Source organism: Zea mays, chromosome 8 (assembly GCF_902167145.1).
Source record: "Zea mays cultivar B73 chromosome 8, Zm-B73-REFERENCE-NAM-5.0, whole genome shotgun sequence".
Lineage (NCBI taxonomy): Eukaryota > Viridiplantae > Streptophyta > Magnoliopsida > Poales > Poaceae > Zea > Zea mays.
In genome coordinates, this window is record NC_050103.1 from 71,465,176 (window position 1) to 71,476,461 (window position 11,286).

At 44.6% G+C, this 11,286-nt stretch overlaps 2 protein-coding genes across 4 annotated transcripts; one reads left to right on the forward strand and one right to left on the reverse strand.

The window, feature by feature from the left end:
• The first annotated feature begins 1,007 nt into the window (after positions 1-1,007).
• LOC100281720 (uncharacterized) lies at positions 1,008-7,310 on the forward strand. 3 transcript variants are annotated; one of them, XM_020542111.3, is made up of 6 exons: positions 1,008-1,412; positions 3,632-5,244; positions 5,498-5,805; positions 6,289-6,387; positions 6,481-6,645; positions 6,876-7,310. In XM_020542111.3, the coding sequence occupies exons 2-6, from the start codon at positions 4,437-4,439 to the stop codon at positions 7,020-7,022; spliced, it is 1,527 nt and encodes a 508-aa protein (XP_020397700.1). In that variant the 5' UTR covers positions 1,008-1,412; positions 3,632-4,436; the 3' UTR covers positions 7,023-7,310. The 3 variants fall into 3 exon arrangements, with proteins under 3 accessions (XP_020397700.1, NP_001148112.1, XP_008654929.1); NM_001154640.2 differs by having other exon boundaries at positions 1,296-1,412; positions 4,363-5,244; XM_008656707.4 differs by lacking the exon at positions 1,008-1,412 and adding an exon at positions 1,723-1,876 and having other exon boundaries at positions 4,363-5,244.
• A 324-nt stretch (positions 7,311-7,634) lies between these two features.
• Positions 7,635-9,421, reverse strand: LOC100272710 (Ras-related protein RABA1f). Its single transcript, NM_001147163.1, has 2 exons — positions 9,048-9,421; positions 7,635-8,350 (listed from the first exon to the last, which is right to left on the reverse strand). The coding sequence occupies exons 1-2, from the start codon at positions 9,263-9,265 to the stop codon at positions 7,918-7,920; spliced, it is 651 nt and encodes a 216-aa protein (NP_001140635.1). The 5' UTR covers positions 9,266-9,421; the 3' UTR covers positions 7,635-7,917.
• Positions 9,422-11,286: the final 1,865 nt, after the last annotated feature.

An 11,286-nucleotide genomic window follows, 5' to 3' on the forward strand; every position in this document is an offset into this window, starting at 1 on the left:
TTCTCCCGAGGCCGAGGCCTAAGGTCGGGCGAGGCGGAGCTTCCTGTTGCACCCGAGGCTGAACTTGACTGTTGTCAGTCTCACCCTAGTGGGTGGCACAGCAGTCGGAGCGGGGCGAGCGGCGCTGTTTTCCTGTCAGGTCGGTCAGTGAAAGGGCGAAGTGACTGCGGTCACTTTGACCTTGCCGACTGAGGCACGCGTGTCAGGATAAGGTGTCAGGCGATCTTCGTATTGAATGCGCCTGCGATACGGTCGGTTGGCGAGGCGATTTGGTCAAGGTTGCTTCACAACGAAGCCTGCCCGAGCTAGGCTTCGGGCGAGTCGAGGGTGCGCCCACCGCCTGAGGAGGCCCTCGGGCGAGGCGTGAGTTCGTCCGGGACTACTGTTCCCACCCGAGGCCGGGATCGGGCGAGGCGAGATTGTGTCCCTTGGTAGACGAGGCCTTGACCTGAACCACGCCCATCAGTCTTTACGGTTTGTGCTGATGGTGGTTACCAGCCGTAATTAGGAGTGTTAGGGGTACCCCTAATTACGATACCCGACAAATTTATAACATGTCCTATGCTTATAATGTGTCTAAATTTAATTATATTAATTTATTTAAGTGTTTTGGATCATATACGTTATATATAATATCTGTTTTCTATCTGTCCAAATACTACTTGAACTCGTTGTGTAGCTGACCCGTTTCTTTTTTGCTGTCTATAATTAATCCTAAATTTGACTAAAAATAATTAATTTAGGGCTAGTTTAGAAATCCCAATTTTTCAAGAATTTTCTATTTTCTCAAGAAAAAATAGTTTATTTTCACATAGAAAAATAGGAATCACTCCAGAAATTGAGGTTCTCGAACTAGCACTTAATATACGTTCGTATCCATACTATTTTCACCCTGCTCGTCTGAATGGGGTTAGGAACCAACGTGGCACTGGCCCGATGAGCACACACCACACAGAGATTAGCTGGAGGATATCTTTCGAGTTCTGACGCAGGAATAGAGACGAACAGATAAGCACAGCCCGAGACGCGCTGTTCGAGCCCGGTTCAGAAGCCGGAAAAAACGTGAGAATCACCGCACCCGAATCCACATCCGGCATCCTTTTTGTCTGAAAAAACATTATAAAAAAAGCGAGAGACACCCTCCTCTTGGTCTTTCTCCCCCACCCTGTCCGTCCCCGAAAAGCTCATCGTGCTTATAAATACAGGACCCACCCGTATCGTCGTCCGCTTCCGAATTTCCGATCGAGCTCCAGCCCCCACCGGATACCACCGCCTCCACCAACCGATTCCGTTCCGTCCCCCCGGCCCCGACCTCGTCACCACCGGTCACGCTCGAGCGGGAGGCTTCTCTCGCCACCCACCAGCGGATTCCTACAGCTCCCGCGCCGATCGCGTCGCGGACCCGTCCGGAGGTGATGCTTCCTGAATCCTCTCGCAGCTCGTCCCCCTCCCCCTTCCTCGTCGAATTGTATGGGCGGCGGGTGAGCTCGCTGTGCTCCCGCCCGTGGCCCGTGTGACCGTGTCTGCGCTCACGCGGCGGGCCGGGAAGGAATCGGGTCCCCGAGAGCCGCGATTGGACGTTCGGCCGGCTGTGAGGGGCTGGGGCTGGGTATTATTATACTATGCGTTTGAGCGCGTTTGGTTGGGGCTGGGGAGCATTCCTGCCGCAAGCCGCGCCGGTCGCCGGAGCCCGGAAGCTACTAGAAGACGGGGGCGGTTTTTTTTTCTCTTTTTTTTTTCGCCCGACGAAGGATTCTGTACTGCAGCGGAGTGCTTCCGTCGGTTGATGCAGCTAACCTAATTTCAGAACTCGGAATGTGGGCCGTGAGCTTGGAGTCAACATTTTCGGTGATGGAGCGGCGGAATTGGACTTGCGGTGGGTCGTGGACGTAAATGGTTTGAAATTCGTGCGGCGTAGTATGTTATTCCTTTTCATTTGGGATGGCTGTACAGATTGAGACCCTATAAGCTTCTACGTAGGTGCGGAAAATTTTGCTTGGTAACGAGAGACACTTGGTTGATTGTGGTGAGGAGATAGATGTGACAGTCTGTTGCCATGCTCATTTCTGATTAGCAAACAGACTTGTTTCTATCGACCAGGGAATAGGTTGGACTTTAAATTGTTAAGTCTGAACTTTGGTTTTGGTCTGAAGAGTTTAGTTACAGTACGTTCTTTGTTTTGGTTTTTAAATTCTCTCTTTTTTTTCCCGTTATTCACTAATTCAACTGCTAGCATTGTGGATGTTGGTAGTTTCTGGTTGGGCTTTTTTAGGGTCAAGACTCAAGAGAGGGGAAATGGTTTTTCTACAAAGCATCTAATCTTTTTAAATAAGGAAAGCAACAGCAAATATTTTAGATAAGACAAATTATTACTAAAATGGGTACTAATCTATTTATTTATTCCCAACCATGGGATCTCAATTGTCATAATTTTTAAACATGTACTTTTTTAAAATTTGAATTCTAGATGCACCGAGTGTACTTTAAATTTAAAGTATATGTTTCAAACCGAGTGATCCAGACCATGGGTGCTTCTAGAGTTTCAGATTTGCGGCTTGCTGGTCGGGTTTGGATTATATTCTTATATCTTGCCTCATTCTACCGTAGTAGAACTCGATTTGGAATCCTGCATTTATATTAAATCAATGTTGCCATTTAAATGCAAACCACACCGATGCCACATAGTAGGATCGAAAGGTATTTTTAAAGAGGAAAATGTGTGTAATTGCACAGATGGATGGAACACGAGAGCTCAACAACCACTGTGAGGCTCTCTAGGGTTATGATGAATAAGAGAAGTGGACAAACTGGTGTGCCACTATTCTAATTTCTATGGCTCAATCTGAACCACATGGTTGTCACTTGCGCACACATGGTCATTAGGCCGAACATGGTCCAAACTCCAATTAGGTTTAGACTATGGTGCCTCTTTGCCCAGCATAAGGGGGTGTTTGGTTCCCACCTCCTAAACTTTAGTGAGTCACTTTTAGTCCCTAAAATACCAAACAGTGTGACTAAAATAAGTCTTCCAAATAGAATTTCTAGGGGCTAAAGTTTATGAGGGTGACTAAAGGAACCAAACACCCCCTAAGTTCTCTGAGCCTCTGTTGCTCCCGACTCCAATGTTATTCCAAATCGCGGCAGTGGGAATAATGCTAAGGCACCCTATCTGCAGTTCTGCACCCCTGGACCCTGGTAGTGGCAGATGCACCCTTGCTCAGTGCAAAGGCATAGATTAATAAAAAATGTTCAAGCGACATAAACCTTACAGCTTATTTTGCTGAGTCTTCTATTCCTGCCTTCCTGGTTGACATTTAAATAGCTCACTCAATGTTATTCGCCTATTTGGCGGGAAGTTGCATCATTTCTTTTGTAACATAAATTAATGCCACCCAGTCACCTGTGGGAGTAACTCAATAATGCGTATCTGTACCTTGGTTGTATTATGTCATAAGCATGGCCCCTCATTGGTGCCAACAAGTTCTCTTCAATTACCATATACACAAGTTATTATGCAATAGCTTGTTATAGGGCTGATTCGACATGTCACTTAAGATGCAAACTCCATCTGCAGCATTCCAACTTGTACCAGCTTTACTGTCGAGATCTAACTAACTGAAATCCGATACAGGATAATGCATATGGGCTAATCTGATAAGCTGGTGCCTTGCATGGGAACCCGGTTGTAGCTACTACACCACTACAGTATTGTGCTATAGTAGTTACTGTCTGGCTGCTGCTGATCAGTCTTGCACGCATGACTGTTACTGGAATTTTAGTTGCAATTTTGTAATTGATGATGTGATGCTTCGAAAGATTTATCTTGTATAAATATATGAACAATTAAATGTGCATATAGATCACAAATTAAGGGACAATCTTGTTCTGACAAACAAACAATAAAAGATCAGTCATTTTTGTGGTGCAAGATATAATGGCCCTATGGACAGCCAATGCTACTGAAACTTGAATCGCAGATTATATATATATTGCAAAATGTTGTATGATACAAAGTGTATGCGCCTTTAGTAAACACAGTCCTCTTCATATAACTGATTAACATTTTTGTTACCTATAAGGTTGTGAGATCAAGTTATCAGGACATCTGCATATCAGCAAGAATGAAACTATTTTACCTTTTCCCCCTAAATATGGACTATTCAATATCTTCTGCTAGCTAGGCCCACTCATGTGCAAGTTTCTTTTGTCAATATTTTGCTCCCACTTACAAACTTCAGCATGTACTGGGAATTATCTTGTCTGCTAACATCATTTACTTAAACGTGACTTGCTTTACATTTTACATCTCTGTTATCCATATTAGATTGAATGCTGATCGTGTTTGGTCTATCTCGTATGCAGGGAGAGGTGATGATAAAGGATATTTGCTGACCAAACTTGCAGTATTTCTCCTTAAGGAAATAGAAATTGGCGTCATGTCATATAGAAATATGCTCTGGACACATCAGTCCGTTAATCCTGAATGGGAGCAAGGACATGTCCAAGTCCAACCAAGAAGTTCCTATTATGCAGGCACTGTAAGTGATTCATCCAACCTGGGCATGCAAGTTGCTGTTGGTGTTCCAGTAAATACTGTTAATGTTGGTATATGTGATCTGTGGAATCATGAGCGCCTGCCTGTTCATAATTCATACCCACATGCCAGTGTTACATCGAGATTTGTCCTCCCAACTAGTATGTACAACCCTTGCATGCCAGCAGCAGCTGTCAACATATATATTCCTCAGACTCAAAGCTTTGGACTGGGCAATGTGCTACCACCATCTTTACATAGTCAAGTTTCCACAGGAACTATTGATGAGAATAACAGCAGTTTCAATTTTGGTGATAGTGCCATTGGATCCATGAAAAGGAAAACCGCAGTAGTTGCCGGAAACCATCACATTCTTCATGGATTTGCTGGCTCAAGTTCATCTGTTCATGTCCCTCAGAATCCTGTGTATGGGCCATGGAATGCTTCATCTCAATCAAATTGTTTACCCAGTTCTGCAGCTTCAAACCTACCAGAATACCACAATAGTAATGGGTGGCCGTTCTTAGAAGAATCTTCTGCAAATGCTTCAAACAGTTTCACTTCAGTGGATGCTTGTCCAGAGTTGGTACCTCATGGTAACAATTTATATCCAGCTTGTCACATAATACAGTGCAATACATGGGTTCCACAGACTGCAAGTCATGGAGTACCACAGTGGGGATATGGTAATGTCATGGTCAATCCTCCAGGTTAGTACCTTCTGAATAAAGATATATTCACTCATCTGATGTTTTGCTCAATGATGAATTAAGAAATCATCTCACAGTTCACAGTTTATTTGGATTGATAAAATATATTTCTATTTTTATTTGCTTCGCTAATAATATTAGCAGTAAATTTATGCTATCATGGATTGACTGGCCATTGAATGGAAATCTCTGAGTGTGAGATTTAGTGATGTACTTGGAAACTCTTGCTTTTAACTTTCTTGTTGTTCATCAGGAACCGTAGACATGCCGAATGGAAATATTCAGGATTATCAAGCTGGGCATTCTTCTATTCATGGGCCACTACCTCATTTCTGCCAGATTCCTTTGCGTAGTATGCAAGTACCTCAAATACAAGTACCCCATCAACAGTTCATCGGTAACAATGTGGTGCATGGTTTAAATCCTTCAGCCGCAGGCCTTCCGTTAGATCCAAGAATGCTGGCTTTCCCATTCAATGATGAGCACACTTTTGGGCATCAAGTGCATCCACCTCTGATAAACCAAGCCAACAATGGGGCTTTAAGAATTCTGCCATATCAGGTAGCTTCATATTTCCAATTTTTTACCCGTAAACTTATTCCTGCCAATAACAATATTGGATGCTGAAAAAATGTCTCCTTGAATATTTTTTATGCATCCACTGCAGTCTTTTTTGGCAATCACAACCTATATTAGAGTTTGAATTACCATTTTGGGTGCATCATTGATCGTGCAGAGATGTCAGTGTTTCATAATATGCAACTTTTCTCTGCAGTCATGGTCTGCATCCATTATTGTTTGAATATCTCTTTCTTCTTGCCAAGATTTACGAGCCTTTTTGTTTTATTGCCATGATACGTGAATTTCATAGCCCAACTACCTGCTGGCTTTAAGGCTTTAAGCTACAAAGAAGCATGTGATATAAATGATATCACTGACTCAGTAGTACAGCCTGTCGATCAGCGGTGTCTACATGACTGAATCTGCCCTCCGTGAACATTTCCTATTTCATGCAGCACTTAAGTAATTGATGCATCTGTGCAGAATGCTACAGTGATGGATCATTCAAGGATTTATGAAGCAGGACATGTTATTGATGAACATAGAGATATGCGTTTAGATGTGGATAACATGACTTATGAGGCATGTATCTCAGTTGAATGCTTGTGACTTATTTCTGCAGCTTTTCTGAGTGTATATATCTGATTAGATTCGTTTTCTTTGCATATTCTGCAGGAGCTTGTAGCATTGCAAGAGCAGATAGGTGATGTCAATACTGGTTTGACAGAAAGCTATATCCAAGAAAACTTGAGGTCCACTTTTCATGTTCCAGGAGCAGCTAGCATTTCTGATCAGTTCTGTGAGCTTTCGTTAGAGAACGATGCTTGCATAATATGCCAGGTCAACTTCTTGCCATGTTCAGATGTTATGATCTGTTACTTGTACATCATTAACCCGCTACCAGTTATATGATATATTCTGCTGTTGCGCATTGCCATAGTAAAGACACTTCGTACCCCCACCGGTATTAGAAGCACTAGCTTACTGAAAACCATCGTCTTTGATATTTGATTGAGATATCCAAATATATGCTTCTTGTCCTTAAGGATGATTTGGTTCGTGCCTTGCAGGAGGAGTATGAAGCTAGAGAACTTATAGGAGCCCTTGAATGTGGTCACAAGTACCATGAGGATTGCATAAAGCAATGGTTGATGGTGAAAAACGTGTGCCCCATCTGCAAGACAACAGCTTTGTCATCAGATAGAAGGAATGGATGATCTTCGCCAGTAACATTATTGGTTATTTACCGCGTGGCAAGTTAGCGCGATTTTGTATATAGACAGGGTTGCCTTTATTTGCCGTCCCCCTTCGCTGTGGACATAAACTGTACAGATATTATTTTGTAGGATATTTTAGACGTTAAATGGCACCATGGTGTGTAAGGCTCCCATGGTTGCCTTGGTAGATCCTCCCTTCCTTTACATTGTATTTATCTTTACTCTTCAAAAAAGAAGCCCGAAAACATGTATATTTTGGAAGTGAAAGAACCGATTTTTTTTCTTCAATTCTGGAGCTTTTTTGCTAGAGCTGCATGAGATTTGCCGCTGAAATAGGGACTTGGTTATGTTTTTTTTTCGCTTTCTACCTATATTCACACATTACCATGGCAATTGGCAATTGCCAAGCATCAGTTTGTACAGGGACGCACTTCTGTTTATGACAGAGAAGAACGTTTAATTACTTCACACATTACCATGGCAATTGGCAATTGCCAAGCATATTGATACAATCCAACGAGTTTATCGTAAGTGATCAATAGGATTGCATTTGCAACATAGCAGCAGTCTAGCAAAGCAAACAGCCTGTTGAAGCAATGCAGCTAGGTTGATAAAGAGAAGCGACATCATACAGATATACACAAGAAATGAAAGCAACAATGCAGAGAAGGCTCTGTTATATGAAAAAAATACGATAGCCGCACACTTCCATGTCCCTAAGCTATACCCGCAGGCTGAATTCCTGAATGAATTAAATGTATCAAATGGCAAAAATCAACGAGACAGCTGGTAACACATGAATACAGCTCAAGGACCATGACTGCAAATAACGTCCTGCGCTCTCTACTGCACAAGTAACCAACCAACCCAAGTACATGTCCTACCCCCTTCCAAGCTAAGACGAACAGCAGGCAGACTTCTTCACTGCGGACACATCGTCCTTGCCGCCGACACTGATGGTCTGGCCCCTGGGAGGCGCTGCGGGGTCATCGCCGATGTCGAGGGCCTTCTTGCTCACGACGTGGTAGATCTGGGTGAGCACCTCGGTGAAGGCGCCCTCCACGTTCATCGCCTCCAGGGCCGACGTCTCCATGAAGAAGGCGTTCTCCCTCTCGGCAAAGGCCTTGGCGTCCTCGGTCGGGACAGCCCTGAGGTGGCGCAGGTCCGCCTTGTTCCCAACCAGCATGATCACGATGTTGGCGTCCGTGTGGTCCCTGAGCTCCCTCATCCACCTCTCCACGTTCTCGAAGGTGACGTGCCGCGTGACGTCGTAGACGACGAGCGCCCCTACTGCTCCGCGGTAGTACGCGCTCGTGATAGCACGGTACCTGCAGAAGCATTGACCGACCAAACGATTAGTTAGCTGAGGTGCAGAAAAGAGTTGAACAGCAGAAGCCACATGAACAATGGTACTCCTATATCACACAGCTAGCAGTCAATCACTCTGGATGGACACACAATTCATAAACACAGTGACAATTATAACAATGAGTGGCAATGTTTTAAGTGGCTTTAATCCACGGGCTTCTACTTTTTCTACAGTATTTTTATTTTGTCTCTATAGACCGTTGATCAATCGAACAGTTCAGCACAGGGCTATGGCTATGATTTCTATCCACTACCTCAAGTCCTCAACAACCATAATTTCATATCTAGCGAAACAACCTGACACCTGCACGATCTCAACAGCGTGTTTCTGGTTGCTAGGAATGTGGCAGATTGAAGACGGCACGTGCGATCACGGACGATGTGAATTGAATTGAACGAGCGCAGATTCTTTCCATTTTTTCTTCTAATGGTGATCGAGGCAGTTAATTTGCGTCCATGTGCAATGGACCAGGCCAACAGCAATTAGGTTAAGAGGGGGCACCGACCAAACTAAGCTACAGAAATCCATACTAGGACGCAGACATGGCAGTCGGTAACGAGTGGACTCGATCAGAGATGAGATACCGGGAAATAAAGGGGTCGACGCGCCTCGCAGAGCACAGGTGGATCTGGGGGATGGGGGATTGGGGGTCGTACCTTTCCTGACCGGCGGTGTCCCAGATCTGGGCCTTGACGACCTTGTCGTCGACGTGGATGCTGCGGGTGGCGAACTCGACGCCGATGGTGGACTTGGACTCGAGGCTGAACTCGTTGCGCGTGAAGCGCGAGAGCAGGTTGGACTTGCCGACGCCGGAGTCCCCGATGAGCACCACCTTGAATAGGTAGTCGTAGTCGTCGTCCGCCCGGTACGCCATCGCCACGAGCCGGTCGGGCGGGCACGCGATACGCGTGGTGCGAGAGGCTGGCGGATGCCTGGCCTTGGGCTGGCGGCGGCGGGACGGGCGGTGGATGAGGAGGGCGGCGCAGATGGGAGGGGGGCAGGGGGCAGAGAGCACGCGGACGCGGGTGCGTGTTTTTTTTTTCTTGGATCAATGCTAGAGACGAGTTCATTTTAATACCATGTTTCCAACTGACCTGTATGTCTCGGGTCTAGCACGGCTATCTGGTCCTAAATCCACCTAGGCATTTTTTAAAACCATGTTCTATATTACGGTCTCTAATTATTGTCTAAAACCATTTTCTAAAACTTTGTATGCAGTGCAAAATATTGTGTTGGGGTCTGCTTCATAGCCGAAGGTCCTGTAAAAAAAACACATTCGGAAGATCAGCACAGAAATAACGCCGAAGCTACCTTTCAGGGAACTTCGGCATAACGATATGCCTTGAGATGAAGGGTTGCACCGACTTAAAGATGAAAAGACAGATTGACCCATGATAGTTTGTGTCATGATTGTAATCGATTGTAAAGGGTGTAAATGTAATTTCACACAGGCTGCGCCCTGTGCTTATAAATAGATGAACATTACCCCCGTACTATTCACGCTGATTTGTACTCGCTTGTGCGTTACGTTTGTTCTCATACCTTCTGTCAAGCCGAAGGTACAAATGTAACCTTATGTTATTCTTATTCGTTCATGATTGTATAATAAGAAATATATTATAATGTCATATGATTATCCATGTTATTTTTCATGTTTCATAGGCTTCATCTTTCATTGATATATGCTGTGATGGTGAAGGCACGTCCTTCATAAACTTCGTCCGAAGATCGTTATATCCTTAGGAAAATAATGCTTCGAAGGACAAAGGACATTAACCATTAATCTACTTTTGTGTTGTCTTGTTCTTAGTTCATAGCATTTGAGAACAAGTCCCCAACAACATTGGCGCCCCCTCCGGTGAACTCACTTCCACTTTTGAGCTGATGGCTTCGTTCAGCAACCAAGCCGAAGCATCTTCGGCTACGAAGCTGGTGCTTCCGATAACAGGCGGCTCAGGTTCAGAGCCGGCTAACAAGAAGCAGAAGAAGGAAGCACAGAGAAGGGTACAACATGTTGGGGTGCAGGGACCCTTCATCAAGTCAAAATGGTCCCACATCCCAATCACCTTCTCCCAAGAGGACCTTCAGCTCAAAGATTACCCCCATAATGATGCTATGGTCATATCTTGTGTCATCAAGGGTTTTCTGGTCCATAATGTTCTGGTTGATACAGACAGTGCAGCGGATATCATATTTGCCAAAGCCTTCAGACAGATGCAAGAACCAGAGGATAAGATTCATGATGCTACACATCCTCTATGTGGCTTCGGAGGAAGGCAAATTGCAGCGCTTGGCAAAATCACAATGCCAGTAACCTTCGGCTTTGTTCGTAACACAAGGACTGAGCAGGTTATCTTTGACATTGTCGACATGGAGTACCCCTATAATGCAATCATTGGTCGAGGCACACTTAATGCTTTCGAAGCAATACTTTATCCAGCATATCTGTGCATGAAGATACCTTCGGAACAAGGGCCCATTGCTGTTCATGGGAGTCAAGAAGCTGCCAGAAAGGCCGAAGGAAACTGGACAGATTCAAAGGCAATCCATAATATAGATGGAGTCGAAGCTTGTGAGCAGTACAGATACAAGAGAGAAAAGGCTGCTTCGGCAGATCAGCCGAAGCCCATGCTTCTATGTGAAGATATAGCAGAACAAAAGGTACTACTGGGGTCTCAGTTATCTGAAGAGCAGGAGAAGAATTTGCTAAGATTTCTATTCAACAACAAAGATGTTTTCACTTCGTCAGCCAATTATCTTTGCGGTGTCAACAGAGATGTTATTGAGCATTCACTCAATGTGGATCCATCTTTTCGGCCAAGAAAACAAAGGCTTCGGAAAATGTCTGACGACAAAGCTGAAGGTGCTCGGAACGAAGTGAAGAGGCTTCTTAGT

Coding starts and splice junctions, on each gene's coding strand:
- LOC100272710 (NM_001147163.1), bottom strand. CDS start 9,265: ATGGCGTACCGGGCGGACGACGACTACGACTACCTATTCAAGGTGGTG. Junction 8,351..9,047: donor GACACCGCCGGTCAGGAAAG/GTACGACCCCCA, acceptor ATGCTTCTGCAG/GTACCGTGCTATCACGAGCG.
- LOC100281720 (XM_008656707.4), top strand. CDS start 1,816: ATGTGGGCCGTGAGCTTGGAGTCAACATTTTCGGTGATGGAGCGGCGG. Junction 5,245..5,497: donor TGTCATGGTCAATCCTCCAG/GTTAGTACCTTC, acceptor GTTGTTCATCAG/GAACCGTAGACATGCCGAAT. Junction 6,646..6,875: donor ATGCTTGCATAATATGCCAG/GTCAACTTCTTG, acceptor CGTGCCTTGCAG/GAGGAGTATGAAGCTAGAGA.